Below are 24,566 nucleotides of genomic sequence, written 5' to 3' on the forward strand. Positions count from 1 at the left end.
TTTTTATTCAATTGTATAGAAGGGAAACTAAAAACTATGAGTTTTATGCACTGTTTTTCAAATTTGGTGTGAAATATGCACCTTTGTTGCTATTCATGCCTCCAGCCACACATTTTAATTATATTTTTGTTGCAGATTGACCCAGCATTGCTTCCTTTCACTAAGAAAGGCCCAGTGCTTACTCCGCCAATTAAAGATTATGAAAGTCCTGATGGAGAGTATATTGATACGTCAAAGAAATGGGGGAAAACATAAACAGTGTCATGGATTACTTGACTGATGGACATTTAGTGTGGAGCAAATGACTGTCATGGTCAATAGAATCTGTTATTGTAACTCTGTTTGGCAGCATGTTCTTATTTTCTGAAGAATTTGGACCTGCAGTGTATTTTCCATGGGGATTTTTAAGGTTTTGTTAAGTTCATGTTATTTAATGTTGCAAAATATCTTGGTGAAACTGAAATTTATAATTTTATGAAAAATTTTAAAACTACCAATCTCATTTATAACTTTACTAAATGTTAAGACTCAATTTTGTTTGGAACAGAGAGCCACTTACCATATTATGGAAGATGCATAGTCTGTCATAAGCAGAAAATTTAGTTATGAATTTTGTCATTCCCAATTGCATAATAAATTTCAACATGAAATTGAATTTGTGTTTTAGCTGCATTAAGGTGTGATATAGAGTAGTCAATATAATGGAACAAAGAAAATAAAAATAATGTATTTATTAAACATTAGTTATAAAATAATGCATATAAAAAATAATACAAGTTTTGTTACACAAAGTAAATGAATGATCTGCCATCTCAGGTTTGCTTATCATTTACACAAAATGAAGTTTGCAATAATGTGTTTTGTGCTAAAGTTGAGTATTTCAGTTTTTGTTACTACATTTTCTACTGAGTATAGCTATTGTTTGTAGTGCTAGTAAGTACAAAGTTCACTCTATCACAGTCTTTAAGCTATCTATGCAAGTGCATATACAGACACACAGGATTCATTTTAATTCCTAATGTTGTATAACAAGCTCCTTCAAACTTACTTAATGAAATTTGAAAATAGAATGCCATGTAATAGGCTTATATGTGGAAGCACCATAAATTGAGTGGACATGAAGCTCATTTTGGTATGCTGCTCAAGGCAATATGATCTACATACCACTGAGACTAGCTTATCCGTTATAGAAATCTGCATGTGAAAATGAGATAATTCAGTATGATTTTCTACAGTCTATCTGTTAATATATTACTATTTATTTTATTGTAAAATCTTATAGCCTACTTAGTCCATTACTGGTAACCCTTAAACTAATCTGGTACATCTTATAACATATTATGCACTCTCTGAAAACAATGAAAATATTTTGTAGGTAAAATGCACTGGCACAGTAGCTGTCAGATTAGTACATGTGGAAATTTGAACATTGCATTAGTAGCTAACATTTTACAAAATAGGGACAGCATTAGCAGAATATAAAAACAGTGTAGTTTATATATGGCAAATATGCACACAAAATGGTTATCACACTGTTTAAAGGTGGCAGGCAAATTTAAACTTGAAGCTAAATGACAACTCATTCTTCTCATGTGTATCACCCTTCAGTGTTCCAAAGCTCTCTCTACAAACACACTGAGAATTACACATTTCAAATTTGCTTTTGCTAATGCAGTTTAGATTTCTGTTCCTCCTTGTTGTATTGTACTGATTGTATTGCTAATGAAGTAAATGTACTTGCATGAAAACTCTTAGTGACAATTTTCAGATTGATAAATGTAACAGTAAAATGTCCCTTCATATTTCCCTTCCCAGTTGTTAAAGCAGATTTCAAAAAGGCATTCGTGCCTGTGCTTGGCTTTATACAGGATGTAGGTAAACGATAATTGTTTACAATGCTCCACAGTGGTGTAGGTGGAGTTGAAATGAGCAAATTGATATAGGACATTTTTGATCCATCAAGACAGGAAACAGCCTCAAATTGGTCCGCAGTAGCCACCTAAGCTACAGGGCATGCGCATTGCTTGAAATTTTGGCAAAAGTCATTCTTTAATACTAAAAACCCCATGTCCTTGCACTTACACAAAGTAAGGTTGACATAGGGGTAAATTTTACCCCATAACATTGTGAATTTTAACAGCATATAATTAACAATTAAATTATTTTGATTGTTCAGCCTTCTTACTATGAAACCACTGTGCTAGTAATAGTTACATTTTGATTGAATTGTAAATGTAATTAGCTTTATTTCTTTCATTAAACCCATGGGAAAGTCAATCATATATTTTGTAAGCACATGGACAAGGGGTATAACATATTCTAGGACAATTAGGCAGAAGATCATGTGAGCCAAAAGATCATGACGTGCACACATGTTTGAGCAGAGGTGGTTCAAAAGTGGTTCAAATGGCTCTGAGCACTATGGGACTTAACATCTGAGGTCATTAGTCCTCTAGAACTTAGAACTACTTAAACCTAACTAGCCTAAGGACATCACACACATCCATGCTCGAGGCAGGATTCAAACCTGCAATCGTAGGGGTCGCGCGGTTCCAGACTGTAGCGCCTAGAACCGCTCGGCCACTCCGGCTGGCTAGCAGAGGTGGGTTTTGCAGGTTAATTTAAGGTTGTTTCTCCGATTGATAGACCACAAATGTGCTATATAATTTTGTTCGTCTCCACTTCACCTACACCACTGTGGTGTGTTCGAAACAATTATCATCTATACCCTGCATGTTACAATCTAATATTTCTTTAACATATGAATGATTTTGATTATTGCCACAAACAATTTGAGACCCTCGGGCCAACATGTCATCTTAAGATACTATTACAGCATTCAAACTGGTAGTTCTTTCATCATTATTACATCAAAAATTCTAAAATTAGTTTATTGCACACCCAGAGCTCTTCATGAGATGCATTTCCTGTGTGGGAAAAAACACTTCAGTTGGAAGCGGCTATTCTTTAAAATTACTCACTACTTACATTAATTAAGGGAACTTTTTCCAAAATTTGATGAAAATGTCATTGAATTTCTTTTGAATTAATGTTAGGAGTATCTGGTCCCACAAAAAGATATTGATACCAAGTTTTTGTACTTGTGTAGAATTACGACTGCAATCATAAAAGATAGTTGCATTAATGATGGACATGACAAGTCTTAACCCAATGACTGTTTCTAATTTAGATTCAGCATCTATATCCATTACAATACTACATCCTCAATACATTAAACAGAAATTGCTTGTGTGTTAAACTACCCTGCAGTGACCAGTAATAGCTATACTAAATGAGTATATAGGCTACACAGTTTTAATTCTGCAGAATACCTCTTCTGTGTCAATGCTCTGTATCTAGAAATAACAGTATCACAACAAATTCCATATTAATAATCATATTTAATATACAAACTTAGGTACATATTAGAAATTTTCTGAAATTTACATATTAAAATGTGCTCCTCTATTGATTAATACTTTTTGTGCAGTATGTGCAATACTGCACAACATATTTTGTACATTTGTTCATTGTACACTTTAGGCCAGTGACCCACTTACTCAGGACACCTGCTTATTCAGTGCAAAATGTAATCATTGACACATCAGCTGATAATTTACTTGAACCCACCTTGAAAGATTAATATAACTGAATACAGAAAAACATAAAAACAATTACCTCAATTCTCCCATCTGCCCTTACTAGGAATTTCAGCACTGGTAGCATTCATGTATCAAATGATATCTCCTCTCAAGAAATATATATGAATATAAATAATTGGTTTTATTACCACTAACTACTTCTGCTCTGAAGTTGTGTCACTGAACACTTTATAACATCCAGACCGATCTAATTCACAGATCACACTTGCAACTGGTTTCAAATTCCACTCATTGCAACAGCAGTGTCAGTATCAGCAGAATGTGTACTCTCGTTTGCAGATAGGACAATTATCAGAGGTCTTGAGGCACAGTCGTAAGCACTCTGCGTGGAACATGTGCTGGCAGGGTGTAACACGTGCTCTGCGTGGCATAGGACTGAGGCAGACAGCACACACATCATCATGTGCAGCCAGCTCTTCTGGTAAAGCAGGCCTGAAACGCATCAGAACTGCCTGCTCAGCACGCAGCTGCCGCAGTGGACCCAGCCAGAGTTCCCGAAGTCGCAGGTGCACGTTGAAGTACAATGCAAATACGACCAACCGTACCCAGCCTGTAAAAGATGGGATGTTTAGATAACTGCGTATTATATGATAATCGACATCATAACTCCCATAAAGCACTCTCTCTCTCTCTCTCTCTCTCTCTCTCTCTCTCTCTCTCTCTCTCTCTCTCTCTCTCTCTCTCACACACACACACACACACACACACACAAGGAAAACAATTGCAAAATGTCAGTTTGCCAAAAGAATTTATCAGGTCACAACTGGCACATTCCACTTACATCAAAGTACACAGAATGCTAGAAAGATTGTTATTCTAAAGAATAGGGGAATAATATGCTGAAATACTCAAGGGAAAAAAATGAATTTCATACAAATGACCCAAAATACACACATTATAATATGCACCTACAGTAGCAGTGTCTTGGAAAAGGTACTTTACTTTTTTGTCCACAAAAATATAACTTATGTTAAAGTACAATCAAATGTCCACAGTTTCACATGTGCTTAAGATGTTATTTCATTTTTCAGTCTTAGTACATGATAATAGTCATCTCAACTCATCTGTAAGGTGGTCCTTTCCAGCTTACATCCTTAGTCACCATAGTCACAAACATAAAATACTTAATTTTTACTTAGTTCAAGGTCTGCTAAGAAACCAAAATGTTATTGCCTGAATGATCACAGACTTGATTTTTAGGTACAACATGTTGCAGCAAAAATTTCATTAAAAAGACAGTTCATTAAAAAGTTTTTTGATTACTTTTCTTTTCTCCGTTCTTAATAGTATTCCAGTGAAGAAGCCACATCACAGAAATACAGTTAAAAAATTATATAACATAAACACAAAGACCGGTACAAGAATGCAACAAATGGTATATTTATTGAGAACACTGTAAGAGTTTTATACAGAAGTTTATTGATTCTTGCATGAAAAAGACCAACAACGTGTCTGCTGCAAATTGCAGTCCAAACAGTAACTTTGGGAGAATGAAGTGGTTTCACTTCACTTTCAGAGCCCTACAATCACTAGTTTTGATTATTGATGAATGCATTCTGGTGAAAGTGTGCATCATCTGTGAACCAGATCAAACCGATCATTGCCAGAATATGGTTCACAAAGTCGTATCTATTACACGGCAGGTGTGGCTATGATCTATAGTCTGTCTGTAAACTGAAGAGCGAGCAGCGCTTTTGGTGGGGGAAGTGGCCTTTCCCGGAAGAACGCTGCCACCGGACTACAGGGGCACCCAAAATCTGTTGCCCGTTACCTTTGTAGCGGTGTAGATCGGCATGCAGTGATATACGTCGTTTCTGTTCATGGGATTTTAGATGCCAGTGTGAGTTAACTTTGTATACTTACTGATATACTTCGATATCCGGAAGTGATGAATAATCGTCTAGTATTGTAAGAAAATGTGCAGAATACGAAGAAAAGGAGGTATTTGCGGAGTAACGAGCGTTCGATCGTCTCTAATGTTAGTACAGCGTATGTTAAAGAGGCGACGCAAAAAGAACTGTTGGCTGATATTACTACTCCCAACCAAATGGGTGCAATTTAGGCAAACGTCAGCCTCCCCCAATAGGACGCATAAAGAAGAAACGCGGAAATAAGCCGCATGGTTTACTGGAGTCGCCACGAAGGAAATTAATAATTTCGTGAGGGAACCCATCGTTATAGACAGTTTCAAAATCACGTAAAACCTTTGATGCTGATGGAACACCAAATCTCTGTCTCGGTCACTATTCACCCGATTCTATGACATATTGCTTAAAACATGTGCGCAATAGCTATTGTAAACACTGCTGAAATTTCCTTCGAAACACATACCCCGATTCTGGACTTCCAAGCAGACAACTTGACATACGAGGTGCGCTTACATATTAACTTTTATTTTTTGGTAAGAACTTTATTTGTTAGTCTACAGCAATGTTATACTCTTCAAAATATTCCCCATTACATACTACACACTTATGCCAGTTCTTTTTCCAATTCCCGAAACACTTTAGGAACTGTTTCTTCGGGATAGTTTATAGGTCTTCTAACTGCACACTTTTAATCTCATCCATACTTGTAAAACTGCTGCCCTTTAAGACCCACTTTGAAATGTTTATACCACTTGTATGCCCTTGGCTTACTCATAACAAGTTCACCAAAAGCAATATTCAACATTTCCAAAAATTTCATACATTTTATTCCATTCTTACAACAAAATTTGATACAGATTCTCTATTCTATTTTTATACAAAACAAATAATCGTTGATGCTACCAAAACACATGTAATCTTTCTGACAACTGACAGCGGAGTAAATAGCCAATATGCATAACATTGTACACATACTTTAGAGACATGTTCACGAACACAGTGACAAAAAAGTAGTGCAAATCGGACTAACACACAAAATTATAAATTTCTGCTTACTTTTTAAACACTCTTCATGTTGCAAGAATTGTTAAGTTTCAATACAATCCCTCAAAGAAAACTTCTACCTTTCAGTAGAAACACAAAGTAAGAACAAGCCTTAAATTCTACAGATTGATTGAATTATGTGCGGTTCGTTTCACGAATAGCAGTAGAGGAACATATACCATATTCACATGAACAGGCATTCGGTTCTATGTTTGTGGTAGAATCCTGACTTCCGTTCTTATGTTAATATTATTTGCTCTATTGTTGTATTTCGAAAGAAGCTATCGTCTTTTGTATTCCTTATGGTTTTAATGCATTTGTCTAAAAAAAACGCAGCCGAGACGTATCTGTGTACGACGTCGCCACAGATTTAAATCGCGCGCCGCGGCAGGGCCGGTACTACGTTGTGAAACAGCCTGTAGAAGCGCCTTGTGACGTAGCTGGGTTGGCAGAGTGGGGACTCGCTCGCTCGCTCTTCAGTTTACCGACAGACTATAGCAACTTTGGATTTTGGATGGAAACATGTAGATTGTTTCTCAGTATTGCATGCATGCTAGAACTTTCTGACCAGTTTCTGCTGCAACTCTTCAGATGGATTTCCTTTGCTGTTGCTGAACAAGCCTAGGAACTAGGGAAACATTTTCAGAAGTAATTACAGTTGCCCTGGGGCTTATTCCCAATTAGATCATCAGCCATGCTGCCTGTCTGTTCAATTTGGGGAAGAGCTTGTGACGGAACTTACCTGGATTTTGTAGTCTTATTCTCAGTAGCACAAATCTTGATCATCACAAAGTTAAAAATCTACTTCATTGTGGAATGGCGTTTGTTCATTGATGTACGTGGCACCATATTTTGGATGTCATTTACGCACACATTTTATTCACTTCAGAGATGAGTTAATAATGGTAACCAGTTTTTACACTACGAACAGTAAGTAACAAAGTCTTCAGCCAGCATGCATGATCATGTTGCTGAAGTTTTTAAATTGTGGCACAAAATGAACAGTTCACAGTTATCTAAAAACAACACAGTTCTTTAGCAATTTGTTAAAGACAGTTATACTTCGGTGATTCATTTAAGTGAATCAATCACACAAATTACTGAATCTCACAATAGTTCACTTCACTGACAATTACAATTCACACTTTTGGTAATTATAACACAGTTCATTTCAAATGTTCATTAATTTAGGTTACAAAAATCTCTCTTGAGTAATTAAATATTAAAGTTCTTTAGTTTTGTGGTTTCAAGTATGCATATTCTCGTGTACAAGATACAGGTAATTGTGGTGTGAATCAAGCAGTGAGGACACATTCAACATAGATATTACTCTTTAGATGTCAAACTACAGATTGATTGTTTCATGACTGGATGGTCTTATAAAGATTGTTATTTTGAAAATTACATAATGCTTTAAAATTTTGCTGCATTGAAATTTGCTGTTTTTGATGAGCTATAAGAACTAACAGAATTTTGAATTTTAAAAAAATGTTGCTGGTTACTAATTTAGAAAAGTGCATGGGTACTACTGTTCTTCTGCAATGTGAATCCCCCTAATGTAGATGTATTAGTGCCATATTGCGAGTCATTGTAAATTACATTGATGTGCAAAAGTGATGGGATAGCGATATGCACATACACAGACAGTACTAGTATCATACACACAAGGCATAAAAAGGTAGCGCATTGGCAGAGGTGTCATTTGTACTCAGGCAATTTCTGTGAACAGGTTTCCAACAGATTATGTCCTCATGACGGGAATTAATGGACTTAAAAGTGGAATGGGAGTTGGAGCTACATGCATGGGACATTCTGTTTCTGAAATCATTAGGGAAGTCAATATTCTGAGATCCACAGCATCAAGAGTATGCTAGGAATATCAAATTTCAGGCATTGCCTCTCACCATCGACAATGCAGTATTCGACGGCCCTCACCCAATGCCTGAGAGCAGTGGCATTTGCATAGAATTGTTAGTGCTAACAGACAAGCAACACTACGTTAAATAACAGCTCAAATCAATGTGGGACATATGACAAATGTATCCATTATGATAGAGCAGTGAAATTTGGCAGTAATGCAGTGTGGCAGCAGACAACCAACATAAGTGCCTTTTCTAACAGCATGACATTGCCTGCAGCACCTCTTCTGGGCTCATGACCACATCAGTTGGGCCCTAAATACTGGAAACTCATAGCATGGTTGGATGTCTCCCAATTTCTGTTGGTAAGAGCTGACAGTAGGGTTTGAGTGTGACGCAGACCCCACAAAGCTGTGGACCAAAGTTGTCAACAAGGCAGTGTGCAAGCTGGTGGTGGCTCCATGATGATGTGGGCTGTGTTTACATTGAATGGACTGGATCCCCTGGTCCATCAGAACCAGTCCTTGACTCAAAATGGCAATGTTTGGCTACATGGAAACAATCTGCAGCCATTCATGGGGCCTTCACGTTCCCGAACACTGATGTAGTACTCCCAATTATTCATAATAGCTTTGAAAAACATTTTGGACAGTTAGAGTTAATGATTTGGTCCTACAGATCACCCAACATGAATCCCATAGAACATTTATGGGACATAATGAGGAGGTCAATTCAGGCACAAAATCCTGCACCAGCAACACTTTCGCAAGTGCAGACAGCTGTGGTTCAATATTTCTGCAGGGGACCTCCAACAACTTGTTGAATCCATGCCACATCGAGCTGCTGCACTAAACCAAGCAAAAGGAGGTCCATCATGACATTAGGAGCTATCACATGGCTTTTGTCATCTCAATGTACGTGGAATTATTAATTAGTGACTTAATTAATGTTGGATGTCAAACTGTGCAGAAAAATTAAGGTAACAAAAGTAAGCAGTCGAAGTCCAGAATCTGACAGTGATTTTGATGAAATCTGTGATGAAAAGTGGTACTAGTTCAGAACTTCAAGTTTAATTACTGTAGAAGATAATTAGTTTTAGGTAATTTAAAGTACTTTACAGGAAAGCGGGAATGATTAAGGTTCAAATGGTGTTTGTTACTTTCCTCAAATCTAAGTATTAGCCCATAGGTTTTTTTGTGCATGTAATGAACTGTAATGCTAACTACAATTAACTGTAACTTTGAATTGAAAGTGTTGTAATGAAAACTAATTACACAAATGGTACCAGAACATGTATAACAATAATCTGAATAATGAATTGCAGTGAAATCTAGTCTAATTAAGAACTTAAGATTTTTAAGCGAGTGCTGCATATTACTAGGAAAAATACTGAAATTAGGATAAAAGTTTGTGAAAAATTTGGTTATTTTTTGGATTAGAAAAACAAAATTGGTGGGAAGAATCCACATTGCTATGCCACACATTTCTGAATGGTTTTCACATCAGATGTTTTTGGAACATTAAGTCATGTTTGAAAACTGCACCTTGTTGTCATAATACTGTTTTCTAACCTGTGATACTCCAGTGCCAGAAACACATCTTGTTCAATGGAATTCATGATTTCAACCTCTTTGTTCAGTATACTAACCTTCTTTGACATTTTAACAGGTGAACTGATCACTCTGAGCTTCAGAGTACTATTTTTAGGCACAATGTATTGAAATTACAGTGCCGTCTGTTAGTAGAAACTACTGTGTAAGATTCTTTCAACTTTTGCAATAAACATACAGTTTGCATTTTTCTTTCAGTCTTACTTACTTTTAACATCAGGAAGCACTTCGTTGGACACCCTCTGTTTTCAAGCACATAAAAGAAAGTATAGTTTATTGCTATTTTGGTTTCTACTGACCGTAACAGAAATGAACTGGGATCTATAGCATGGATTTATGCTTTTCATGACCAATCATCTTAGCCATAAGGCTGTTTGAGCATACCTCCAGGCCAGTCTCTAACATCCACTGTCACTGCTTATGTGGAAAAATCAGTGACAGTTTCTGGAAATCAATGATGATGCAACAATATGAAATGCTGTCAATGAAAGCTGGTCATATATGCTGCAACTGCAATTCAATGAACATCTCATGACTAATGAAACTTTGTGCTGGACTGGGATTCAAACACAGATATTCTGCTTGTTGGAAGCAGTTTATAAAAGTGAGTTACTTTGATTCTCTTTGGTTAATTGCAGTGAATTTAAGTCAAATGATATATATACACCAGCCCTCCACATAATCGATTCCCCAGAGATGCTACTCCCACACACCTGGTAGGAAAACATCTAGTTACAGTGTTCAGAAATCATTGGTGGAAACATCAGTGACAAAGACAGTTAACGTCCGGTCTGTGAGCATGCTCAGAATGGATAATGGTTAAGATTACTGCTTGTGAAAAGTTAGGAAACCTGAGTTTGAGTCCTAGTCTCCCACAAATTTTTGTTTCTCACAATTTATTCATTAAATTCCAGCTTCAACATTTCTGTCTTGTTTTCAATGATACAATTTCATGTCATTTTACCTTTATTCATTTCATACGCATTGAGTCATTCATTTAAATTTAGTGAGTTTAATTCATTTGATATAGGAAATGCTTTTATTTAGGAATGAAGAAATATCATCAATACTGAACGGTTTGTTATCACATGCTTACCGGAGAGACTTTCAAACTGATTTTCCATAATAAATCACTATATTATGTTAGTGAATTCTAAATGTTAAAACAGAGCTAATATTTATCTGCCTGCCCGTGTTGGAAATCAGCTAGTATGGAAATTCCTACTTCATTTATAAACAGAGCAATGCCCTGTAATAGGATTCATGCATTCTCATGAAGACAAATGAGTAGCTTTCTTCACTTATATTATCAATGTGCTCATGTGTCATTCACTAGTCTGATGTCAAAATAGTTGCACGATGTTGTGAGAAAGATCTCAGAATAGCTGTGAACTATTAGAAATTTTCTCTTTCCATTTTAGTAATTCATCTTGTTATTCAATTGACAGATAATATGCAGCACATAGTTAAGTGAAGTAAGTAGGAACATGGCTATTTTCAGATCTTTAATTTTAATACATATTTCTAGTTTTTTATTCATTTGAACTTATTTTTTATTGTATCTCTTCCAATGTACACTATGTTTCTTTTTCTGTTCTTCTATTCATTCAATATTGTTCCAATTGGCCATCGCACTGCATCTGTGTTTGAGAATTTGTATTAGTGATTCAGAAAACTTTATGCATACATTTATTATACCCATCTTAATCTTTTTTATGTTGTATTTCCTGTTGTATAGTCATTGCTTCTTTCAGGTCACCTTTTACCTTTGCATTTCATTTTATGGTCTCAATTTGAGCTTTAGTGAAATTTTTTTTTAGTACCGCAACTTATTTAGATAGTTTTGTTGGCTCTATTCTTTTAAAATGCTTCTGTTTTAAGGAACAAACCAATAACAAAAATACTTTTTTTTTTCATAACCTAATACTTAAGAAGTATACTTCTGAATTTCCTTGTATGCTCTAATCTATACGTTCCTCCTTCAGCATATTTTGGCCTAAAAGTTTCCTGGTACATTTTTCTTCTGTCTTTTGGATTTATTCAGTGCTTGTCTTTCTCTTTAAAATGAATGTGTCAGCCACATAAATATACTGTGGTTTTATGACCATGCTTTAGTGTCTCAGTTTTGTCTATTTTTAAATGTATTTTGTGTTCTAAATATCTCTTGCAAGTATGGGATCTGTTTCTGGTTTGTGGCAACATACACTCCTGGAAATGGAAAAAAGAACACATTGACACTGGTGTGTCAGACTCACCATACTTGCTCCGGACACTGCGAGAGGGCTGTACAAGCAATGATCACACGTATGGCACAGCGGCCACACCAGGAACCGCGGTGTTGGCCGTCGAATGGCGCTAGCTGCGCAGCATTTGTGCACCGCCGCCGTCAGTGTCAGCCAGTTTGCCGTGGCATACGGAGCTCCATCGCAGTCTTTAACACTGGTAGCATGCCGCGACAGCGTGGACGTGAACCGTATGTGCAGTAGACGGACTTTGAGCGAGGGCGTATAGTGGGCACGCGGGAGGCTGGGTGGACGTATCGCCGAATTGCTCAACACGTGGGGCGTGAGGTCTCCACAGTACATCGATGTTGTCGCCAGTGGTCGGCGGAAGGTGCACGTGCCCGTCGACCTGGGACCGGACCGCAGCGACACACGGATGCACGCCAAGACCGTAGGATCCTACGCAGTGCCGTAGGGGACCGCACCGCCACTTCCCAGCAAATTAGGGACACTGTTGCTCCTGGGGTATCGGCGAGGACCATTCGCAACCGTCTCCATGAAGCTGGGCTACGGTCCCGCACACCGTTAGGCCGTCTTCCGCCCACGCCCCAACATCGTGCAGCCCGCCTCCAGTGGTGTCGCGACAGGCGTGAATGGAGGGACGAATGGAGACGTGTCGTCTTCAGCGATGAGAGTCGCTTCTGCCTTGGTGCCAATGATGGTCGTATGCGTGTTTGGCGCCGTGCAGGTGAGCGCCACAATCAGGACTGCATACGACTGAGGCACACAGGGCCAACACCCGGCATCATGGTGTGGGGAGCGATCTCCTACAATGGCCGTACACCACTGGTGATCGTCGAGGGGACACTGAATAGTGCACGGTACATCCAAACCGTCATCGAACCCATCGTTCTACCATTCCTAGACCGGCAAGGGAACTTGCTGTTCCAACAGGACAATGCACGTCCGCATGTATCCCGTGCCACCCAACGTGCTCTAGAAGGTGTAAGTCAACTACCCTGGCCAGCAAGATCTCCAGATCTGTCCCCCATTGAGCATGTTTGGGACTGGATGAAGCGTCGTCTCACGCGGTCTGCACGTCCAGCACGAACGCTGGTCCAACTGAGGCGCCAGGTGGAAATGGCATGGCAAGCCGTTCCACAGGACTACATCCAGCATCTCTACGATCGTCTCCATGGGAGAATAGCAGCCTGCATTGCTGCGAAAGGTGGATATACACTGTACTAGTGCCGACATTGTGCATGCTCTGCTGCCTGTGTCTATGTGCCTGTGGTTCTGTCAGTGTGATCATGTGATGTATCTAACCCCAGGAATGTGTCAATAAAGTTTCCCCTTCCTGGGACAATGAATTCACGGTGTTCTTATTTCAATTTCCAGGAGTGTATTTTGTAACCAGTCTTTCCTATACCAGTCTCTTAAATCGTTGCACCCGAATACTCGAACTGATGAGAAACACTGAATTTTGTATGACCTGGCAGATTCAGGCAACAGAGACATAGTGATATGTATTATTTATTATAAATTATAATCATCTTGATCACAAAACAAAGTAACAAAGTAATAACAGCTAGGTGTAACCAGTTTCTGTTGACTAGCTACCATTCTCATATCAAGCATACACTAATTATCAATGAAAATAATTAATTTTTGAAACTATAATGTAATTAGATAGATAAAAAATCTATTCACCAAGTGGTGGCAGGAGAACACATGTATAAAAGGTATTACAATTTCCAAGCTTTCAGAGCCAGTGGTTCCTTCTTTTAGCAGAAAAGTTGAAGGGGAAGGAATAGCAGTGAACGGAAAGGATCAGTGAGGTTTAGTCTTATTAACTCATGTACAATGTTTTGCATATTACCCCACCTTCCACCTTTAAGCTCTCAGATTTTCAAAACTGTCTGACAGGTGTTCCCTGACCTGGGGTTGTGGGTGATTTTTCCAAGCTCTACCCCTTTTCCTAAACCTCACCAGTCATTTTCCTTCACCCCTCTTCCTTCCCCTCCAGTCCTACTGCCAAAAGAAGGAGCCACTGGCTCCAAAAGCTTGCAAACTGTAGTATCTTTTAGGTTTGTGTTCTCCTGCTGCCACTACTTTATATACTATATTAGTAACCAAGCACAGTGTCAACCATGACAAAATCTGTATTAAGCATAACTTGTCATAGGCTGTTAGTCTACAAAACATACTGGGTTTATATGCTAAAAGGCATGCTTTGACCCCCTTTTAATACTAACAAGTCACATGTAGTAAAAATATTGTTGTGGTTAGTGCTGTAATTAGATACTATAATGCAAGCATAGCTATTCAGCCGAAACTGTTTATTGTCTAGTTGTTACATCACATTGCAATCAAGACCATTACAATTCATCATAAATCTCTAGATTTTTCCATATTTATTTTCTAGAATTTTGGGTCCCAAATTCTAGCTAGACATGTACGTACTTTGTCTTCTTGAAATGAGATTTGGAGAACTAATCTTTCTGCTGTTTCTTCAACAATTTATATTTGTTTTTGTACTGTTTAGATGTCACAGAGAACTGAAAATTTATCCACAAAAGCTAAGCAGTCTATCCTAATATTAGTTCTTCCTAACTTTATTTGTTCACCAATTTTAAGCTTGAATTTTAGTTTTTGCCACTCTTGGATTATTTTTCCTTAGCTGCAGTTGAGAAATATGCAGAAAGCCCATCACCTCTACTCACTTATTTAAACTTTTTGATGTGCAAAAATTAGTCCCAGAACTAAAATCTGCTCTAGGCAAGCTATGTCCGTATTTGGTTATTCTGTAGTTATGTCTAGCTGTTGACAGAAAACAATAATATTTCCTTTATTCAGTGTATCTCAATCTGGTCTGTACATCACTTTGCTGTCATCATTTGTTATTCCACTATTGAGCAGGCATGGTTTCCATGAGGCAAATGTCTGTAGGCCTCTACAGAAGTTTAACTTTACCTTTACGTGAAAAACATGAACTATTCAGTGAAGCTATCTTAGTCAATCTGTAACACACTGTGTAGTATCAGATCACATGGATCAAATAAATAATAACTTCTTCCTTATTTCTAACTGAATGAAGTGACATGGTGGTAACTATAATGAAGGAAATTCATGTGCAGTATGTTGCTTCGTGTAGTGTAACCCTTTACATATTCAAAAAACAAAGATGATGTGACTTACCAAATGAAAGTGCTGGCAGGTCGACAGACACACAAACGAACACAAACATACACACAAAATTCAAGCTTTCGCAACAAACTGTTGCCTCATCAGGAAAGAGGGAAGGAGGGGAAAGACGAAAGGATATGGGTTTTAAGGGAGAGGGTAAGGAGTCATTCCAATCCCGGGAGCGGAAAGACTTACCTTGGGGGAAAAAAGGACGGGAATACACTCGCACACACACACACACATATCCATCCACACATATACAGACACAAGCAGACATATTTAAAGACAAAGAGTTTGGGCAGAGATGTCAGTCGAGGCAGAAGTGCAGAGGCAAAGATCCCGGGATTGGAATGACTCCTTACCCTCTCCCTTAAAACCCACATACTTTCGTCTTTCCCCTCCTTCCCTCTTTCCTGATGAGGCAACAGTTTGTTGCGAAAGCTTGAATTTTGTGTGTATGTTTGTGTTCGTTTGTGTGTCTGTCGACCTGCCAGCACTTTCATTTGGTAAGTCACATCATCTTTGTTTTTAGATATATTTTTCCTACGTGGAATGTTTCCCTCTATTATAACCTTTACATATTCATCTATACAACTGGCAAGTCAAATGTAAGGCAAAATTTTTGAACTCTTGAGATGCTGTTTTATTATGGTGTACCAAGTTCCTTAACGTCCAGTTACATATGCACCAAATTTTGCACATCATTTGTGCAAGATGAAACTTCCATTGAAACAATGGAAAATCCAGGATGGAATGTAACAAAATTATGGAAAGGAAAGTTGACACTCACCATATAGCGGAGGCACTGAGTTGCAGACTCACAAGACTCTCACAAATAAGGCCTTCGTCAAAAATAGAACACACACACACAAATGCAACTCACACACATGACTGCTGTATCAGGCAACTGAAGCCACATTCAGACTTATTGAAGTATTTACCAAACAGGTCTCTTATACAGTCTTGAATTGATAAGTGAATAAATTTGCACATTAGTTGAGTTATCTGCTTTAATTTGTAATCACCCTGATGGGAAACACTGTTTTACCTTTTGAGACTGAGTTTTAGGACACCACAAATGTGTATATTTTGCAAATGTGACACAACATAAATATAAGGTTGAATTATGGTGAGAGAGGCAATTTCCCAAGAGAAATATGGCAAGTCATGACATAAACGAAAGTCAAATAGAGAAAAAGATCCAAAATATTACAAACCGTGGCTTCCATTACGTGCATATTGCAGCATGGCAACTGCGAGTGCTGCCAGCAGTGAAATTCCTGCAGTGCCCGCACGCAGTAGCACTGGTGCCCACAGGGCTTCCAGAGACTCCAGGACATCCAGCCGCAGGAATGACAGCAATGTTGGGAACATGTCTACAAACACCTGTTGGGAAAAACATACCCACAAAGAAGCTTTATTATTCTGTATCTCCACATTTGCCCTGCAGTTACAAAGAAATCTGTCCAGTTTCATTATCCCCACAAAATTTTATTTGTCAGTCATTAGAGTGGCATCATTACACATAAAAAAGTAATTTTTGTACATAATTCTATTCATGAATAATTTGGCAGTCCATGGGAATATCTTCCACAGAAGGAGAATAGCAAACGTTTGAGGGACAATTCCTGATATTTAAGTATGTCAATAAGTGGTCCAGTATATCTCTGCAAATGTATGTTTATGTCCCCTCCTTCTTAGATTTTCGATTATCATATTATTTTGATATGTCATAGTAGAGAGTGTAATATCTAGAAGGCTGTTCTGCAATAAATGTACAATTATATATTGTACTTCAGGACTTCTAGGCAATGATTTATATCACATTTTATGAAATTAAGTGATTTACAACTGCAAACCAATGAATTATAATACACACCAGAGAGCATGAGAAAAATGAGTGTGACTCAAGAATTGCCGATACATTGTGCAACTGAAGAGGAAAATGAGTTAGAGCAATACCACCTGATCATGTCACTGTGTGCTGGTATAATAGAAAACTAATGATTATGCAGTTAGTATTGCATGAACTTGAAAATTTTCTCCTTTTTGTCATCGCATATTCAGATGTGGATTTTCAAAGCCTATCATTTATGTAAATCAACTAATCAAATAATATGTTTTCCAGACTGGCATTGTGGTCATATAAATGTTGAATAAAGCATTAAAATGTTGTATTATTTGTAAGCATTGCTGATATATTCACAAAATCAACTCAAAGAAAAAACACTAGTCTTTCTCATTATGCCTATTTCCTATACAAAAAAATTTGTTCCATGATTCTAGCAAGAAATGCATGTTTTTGAGGTTGAAGTAATAGGAGACATGTTTATATATGGTAATAGTCTCCCATAAAGACATTTATTCAGAGAAATTTCAAATAAATAAACAACTTTTCATTTGATACATGACTTACTTCTCAATGAAACTTCCATCGAAGTTTATGGAGTGTCTCTCTAACACCCGTGTGCTAATCAAATTAAAACCATAAAAACTCACAGAGGCTTCCTTTAACATCACTGGTTTGAGAGAGGCCCCACTCTGTCCTCCCTTTTCCCCTCCCCCTCCCACCGTTATTGCTCCACAATCTAAATTGTGGTGATAGTCTGATCTGTAGCGCAGCAGTCAAATGAGGATGAAATAAAGATTGATCTGCCACCTACCATACTGAAACCCAAGGTAACTGCAAGAAGCAGTCATATAGTACCAACGTAGTGTTGAACGTGAGAGCTGAATTGTGATGTATTGTGATGTATAATATTTGCATCTAAACTTCTATAATGAAGAATGTTAACTTGTACTGACAACATCAGAGTGACAGTGAAGCTTAGGTGTTATCACAAATGAAGTTAGTGAAATGATATTCGTAAGAAACAATCTTCCAAAATGAATCTTTCACTCTGCAATGGAGTGCACATTGTTTTTGAGATGTCCTGCCAGTTTAGGACTGTGTGCTAGAACGGGACTCACATCTGGAATCAGGCATGGGTTACAACCTCCCCTCCCCCCCCCCCCCCCAACCCTCACTGCTTTATTTCTACTCCATCTCCCACATTCCCAGCTTCATAGAGGTTCTCCGGCATACCTGGAAGATCTAGTACTCCTGGGAGGAAGGATTTTGTGGAGCACTGACTTATTTACCATTCCTAACAGAACTTGAATGAAGTGAGGAAGTGTATGAAGTTAAGTGCTGGTGGAAGTATAGCTGCGAGGGTTGGTCATGACACATGCCTAGATACCACAATCAGTAAGAACATTACTCATGAAAGGCAAGATCCCAGTTTTGAATTTGTCGAGTTCTTATAACATTGTTATTCTTTTCAGGGGAGACACTGCACTGGGAGAACAGCTAATAATTAATCTGCTGAAAGAAATAACCGAAGAATTTGAGATTCAGTGGACAGTCCTTGTTGAACAAGTACACAGCTGTCAGAAGGCCTACTGCTTGTACTTTATGGAAATGAAGAAGAATAAGAAGTGCACAGGTGCATGTTAGTGGGTGTGCCCGGGTTTTGCATCATCCTGACTTTTGCAGTGTTCCCAGGGACTTGTGCTATGTGTTTCATTGATAAACGACAAGGGCCGGGCTAAACATCACCACACACTTACAAATACTACTCAAAGTGGGGAAGCCCTGCGTGTTGATGATGTCCTGAAAACTCCACAAAAACAGCATCAGAAAATTCTTCCAAATGTTTTGATTGTACAATTCAAAATCCATAGTTATGCATAGGTATCTCAGATGGCAGAGCATGTTCCCGCAAATGGTGAGGGCTTCAGGTTCAGGTCCTAGTCTAATGTACAGTTTTAATCTGTCAGTAAGTTTCAAATCTGAGATGGTTTGTGAATCCACAGGTAGAACCAGCAAACCACAGGAATAAATAAAGTTTGTTTTTGTTCTACATTGTTACTAACTGGTTTTTGGCTTACAAGACCATCTTCAGATATTTACTGGCTATTGTCATCAAAGAACTTCTTTGGTGACAATAGTCAGCAAATGTCTGAAGATGGCCTTGTAAGCTGAAAACCAGTTAGTAATACTGTAGAACAAAAACAAACTAGTGCTTTTCATTTATTATAATGTTGTTGTACCAAGAACTGACAGAAGATTCAGTTAACCACAGGAAGTATAAGAGGAACTGGCTCTGAGCTAATAAAATCGTATATGAACAATTGAAAACAATTTATCTTGCTTAAAACAAACAGTGGGTCTTACAAATCTAAAATTACTGATATCAAATATGGAGTGCCTCAAGGTTCTGTCTTGGGACCCCTTCTTTTCTTGATTTATGTTAATGATATACAATATTGTTCTCCTAACTGTACAAAAATATTTTATGCAGATGACACATCAATAGTGTGTAAGCACAATGACTGTGAGAGTCTGGAGGTGCTGTGCAACAGTGTAACTAATGAAATAGTCAAGTATTTTAATGAAAGCCATCTAAATGCGTTTCAAAGACTGCAATGATGGAATTTAACACAAGGAAATTGACATGGAATTATCCATAGAAAATGACATTTTAAAAAAGGAAAAATGGACAAGTTCTTGGGAATTACAATCCAGGACAGCCTCAAATGGGACATGCATATCGATTCCTTAGCGTATAAGCTGTTGAAGAATGTGTTTGCTATAAATATGATTAGCAAATATTGTAAGGACATGTGTGTACTAAAAACTGCTTATTATGCCCTATTCTCATCAAATTTAAACTATGCTGTAAGAATATGGGGTGCAACAACTCAAGCCAATCTAAGCACTACAGAAAAAAAGTTATCAGAATAATTTGTGGTGCCAAACCTCGAGAATAATGTCAGAATCTGTTCCCAAAATTAGGTGTGCTTACCATGATAGATGTATACATACCGGTATTGAAAGTTATATTGCTTGTGAAAACAATGAATCCAAATTTCAACTGTGACCTGCACCAGTACGATACAAGGCAAAAGTTCAGATACTATGTAAACAGCCACAGAACAGCTTTATATTTTAAAAAATGCACTTCATGCTGGGCTGAAGCTAGCCAATGCCCTACCAAAGAGTCTCACAACCCTTCCTACTAACAAATTAAAAGATCAGCTAAAAAGAATTCTAGTTGAAAACCCTTTTTATTCCCTAGACGAGTATTATATCTGTATGGAAAGTGCTTCATAAGTATGTCAAGCTCATAGTTTTAAGTAACCTACAACTAATATAATGTTGATAAAACAATATTTGTAATATTGTGATTGTATACTACCAAATGTAAAATGCATCAAAATGTAAAATTTATTAATACAAACAAATCTTTAGTTTGTAATTTATAAACTGATGTATTCAGAAGAATAATCTGTATGATGTCCTGAAACTGTATTATTTCTAGGGATTGTATTCGGTTATTCAATGTTGAATAGACATTATTATTATTATTATTATTATTATTATTATTATTATTAAGTTCAATAAGGAAGACAGAGAAGATAGGGACTCATCAATAAAAAATAATGTACTTCCTAAACATTGTCAGAGTGACTGAAAGAAACAGCAGTCACTTTATTTGCATGCTTGTGTAGCTACAGTTTGCAGATCAGTGTTTAGAGTTAGTACTTAGTGAACTACTGATAGCTAGGAGTGCACTCTTCAATTTTAAATTGTGTAAATTATGATTTAACCAAAGTTGCGAGAGTTTGCTGCTATTACAGAATGTAAATTACGAGGGGTGTTCAATTAGTAATGCAACATTTTTTTTTTTTCTCAGACAATTTCGGTTGAAAATAATACGAAATTTGTTGTACAATACCCCGGAATATTCAGGCTTCAGCCACTGTAGTATCATGACGTTCCCATAGGTGGCGGCACTAAACGTGCCCTTCAAAATGGCGTTTGTAATGGAGGTACGTTCTAAGCAGAGAGCTGTCATTGAATTTCAATTGGCGCAAAACGAGACCATCATGCATACTCATAAGCGCTTGTAGAATGTCCTGGGAGACCTGACAGTGAACAAAAGCACGGTGAGTCTTTGGGCGAGGTATCTGTCATTGCAACAAGGTCGCGCAAACCTGTCCGATCTCCCACATACCGGCCGGCCACAAACAGCTGCGGCTCATGCAATTTTGGAACATGGGGACACCCATTCAAAGTGATCGACGGATCACAATGAAACACCTCACTGCAAAACTGGATGTCTCTGTTGGTTGTGTTGACACAATCCTCCACCAGTTGAAGTACTCTACAGTGTGTGCCCACTTGATAGGGACGAGAAAAACCAGGCGGTTAAAACCGATACCATTATTTTAATTTTGAATAACCTGCATTTTTTGGTATTTTTATGGTCTCGGTTATAACAGCTTTCTTTCATTTCATATTAATACCAAGATATAAAAACACACACACACAAATCAATTTGTCATAGCAGCAGTGCTTAAATTTTTGGTTTTTAAATAAAACTTTCTAAAAAAGCGAGTAAGGTTTCTAAAACTGCCATTAATGAGAAAAGCGATTATTGCCTTTTTAAAAACTCTGACAGTGAGAAACAAGCAACAATGACATGGCACCGTTGAGATGATGTATGTATTGTCGTGTGGCTTGGCCTGTTACACAGTACACGAGTACGTGTAGGCTGCAACACTTGCTCACAGCTGCTGGCCTATACTGCAGCTTTTCGTTGTCCTGAGACATCAGTTATATTGTAGAAAGGCACCATCTCTAGGTTGGAAGTATTTTACGAAGTGCGGTAGCAATGATTTAGAATACTCCATTTGCTTTAAAGGGTTAAAAACAGGTGGAGACACAAAAAACTAGCAACGTCACACAAGGTGAAAACATGCTCAGTGTTTCTTGGAAGAGATGGTAGATTTGATCGACATAAGTATAGTTGTATTGAAATAAAATAAACTTGGAATAATAACTGAACCCTTAATTTTCTGATTGCTTCAGGGCGAAAAACTGATGCCATCCAAAAGTGACGATGCAGGTAAGTCATCGCCATGTAACATTTCGCTCTCGCCGTCTACGTCACCTTCGCCATCTTTGCTGGAGACATTGAGATCGATTTCTGACATAGCCCAATCCCATGGCGTACACCTTCGCCAGCACACCGATCGGCAATAGGAAACATTGTATAGCAGGTGCCGAACTAAGCTCACCTATGACAAGAGAACAAGAGAAGACCAAGACACGCCCCCAGGCTACGCGCCGCTAACGTACCTTGGGTGGCGTGCACACAGGCCGCCGCCGCCGACCGCAGATTATGCTGAAAGACAGGGTTATGTAACCAAAAGTGTGACAGTAATATGCATGGGCGTACCCAGCGAGGGGCAGAGGGGGAGGGGGCAGCTGCCCCCAGTACATATTCGCAGTTTTTCGCTAGTCTACTGTTTTATTTAATAAGAAATGCTGCATGTTTTCTCGGATTGTACAAGTGAATTCTTGTATTTAAAATGTTTATTAAAAGCAGTTTTTCACTGGTTTACTGTTTTATTTAATAAGAAGTGCTGTATGTTGTCTCGTCTCGAGTCCATGTTTCCTGAGACTAGTATGGCCTGCCCCCCCCCCCCCCCCCCCCCTCCACCCCTAGTTCAGATCATGGGTACGCCCTTGGTAATATGCTGTATTGGAATCCTGAATAGAACCAACCTGCTTTCGGGAAACAAAAATGTGCTGCATTATTTACCGAACGCCCATTGTAATTGTGTGATTTATGTACTACCCAAATTTTCGGACTATCCTTTACAGTGGCTATATTTTTCTGAATTGCAGTTTCTTAGACATTATGCTTAATCAGTGTACTGTTGAATGACATAAACAAATCATTACAATATGTTACATGTTTTATTATTGTCGTACAAATTATTATTATTGTATATTGACAAAATTTATATATTTTATTGCTGTTATTATTATTAAATTCACAGACAATCGTGGCACGTTAAGAACTGGGGATGACGGCAAGTAAGTTACACTGGGTGTTCGTGTGGTTGGAGGCGGGAGGGGCAGGGGGGGGGGGGGGGGGGAAGAGAAACAGTAAGAAACTGTAAACCCACAGAACCAAAACCCAGGACCGCGGCTGGATGAGTTTACAGCAAAATACTTTTCACTTGTTTGTCGGAGGGGCAGCCCATGTGGCTGAGATTGTGGCCTGATAGGCTGCAGAGAAAATTCCAGCCTGATGAAGGTGCTCGTTCAAACAATGGTTTCTCCACACTAAGAGGGGAAAAAGGCGAACCTAGGCGGAAACTACTGAAAGAAACATAATTCCTAACCCCTCTCTTCGACCACATACACATTCGCTTAGCCATAGCATGCGTTAAAGACTGTAGGTCTAAGTAAAATAATGAGTGCCCAGACCGTGGAAATTACGACGTTGTCGAAATTTTTCAAGTTTGTTGCTGTTGCAGCTCTTAAATGTATTGAGTGACAGATATACTCCTAAAATTTTCGGACAAAACCTTTTGAAATGGCGCTCGGTATTTCTCTGAACTGCAATTTCCTGTAAGGTGTGGTTGAGTGCTTTACGTACCAGTTCTAAGCACTGATGTAAACAAATTATTATTGTTCTATTGGGACAGTTTACAGTGGTGTAAATACAGTTATGGGGGTCGTGGGACCAAGTTCTCAAAATGCCCATCCCCTCTCCGCTCCGCCCCACCTCATTCTAAAGTCAACGAAACTTCGCCCACACATCGTATTTCACTGCAAGTCTTGTCAGATGTTCCTTGCTTCGAGTTCTGCCTTTTAAGATTTTTGAACATTTCTGTTACGTTCGTTCTCCGTGCGAACAGTCTTGTGACTATACGACCTTCCATTTTCCTATTCAGGAAACTGTTACACTGTTTAGACCGATAGTATTTTTCACGTTTTTGAAGGATATCATCTTTTCGGCGTTGATTGAATTCGAAGTTAAATTATTACAGACAACAGCGGAAAGACGATGCTCTTCAAGAAATACATTTTGGCTGTGGGCCTGTAAGTATTTTTTTTTCTTTTTTAATCTTAGCTTGGAAAGAGAACGTTCAGACTTTGGGACAGCTGTAGGTTCTGTTAAACGGTTGTGCATGCATCACGGTAGGTCAATATCAGCTTTGTTAACTCTTGTTAGTGCTGGACGGTTTCCTTGATTAGGCGGTAGTTTCCGCA

General features: G+C 38.2%; 2 protein-coding genes across 4 annotated transcripts in view; one reads left to right on the plus strand and one right to left on the minus strand.

The window, feature by feature from the left end:
• Positions 1 to 655, plus strand: part of LOC124612993 (prefoldin subunit 3-like) — a 49,634-nt gene extending 48,979 nt beyond the window's left edge. Inside the window, exon 5 of the mRNA XM_047141539.1 lies at positions 136 to 655. Within this exon, the coding sequence (XP_046997495.1) occupies positions 136 to 255 (120 nt within the window). The 3' untranslated portion in view covers positions 256 to 655. The remainder of the gene's footprint in view (positions 1 to 135) is intronic.
• A 61-nt stretch (positions 656 to 716) lies between these two features.
• LOC124612990 (E3 ubiquitin protein ligase RIN2-like) overlaps positions 717 to 24,566 on the minus strand; it is a 229,453-nt gene continuing 205,603 nt past the window's right edge. For all 3 annotated transcript variants that reach the window (XM_047141534.1, XM_047141535.1, XM_047141536.1), the window contains 2 exons: positions 16,669 to 16,837; positions 717 to 4,212 (listed from right to left, as the gene is read on the minus strand). In XM_047141534.1, coding sequence (XP_046997490.1) covers positions 3,914 to 4,212; positions 16,669 to 16,837 — 468 coding nt within the window. In that variant the 3' untranslated portion in view covers positions 717 to 3,913. The remainder of the gene's footprint in view (positions 4,213 to 16,668; positions 16,838 to 24,566) is intronic.

The sequence above is a fragment of the Schistocerca americana genome, chromosome 4 (assembly GCF_021461395.2).
Source record: "Schistocerca americana isolate TAMUIC-IGC-003095 chromosome 4, iqSchAmer2.1, whole genome shotgun sequence".
NCBI classification, from domain to species: domain Eukaryota; kingdom Metazoa; phylum Arthropoda; class Insecta; order Orthoptera; family Acrididae; genus Schistocerca; species Schistocerca americana.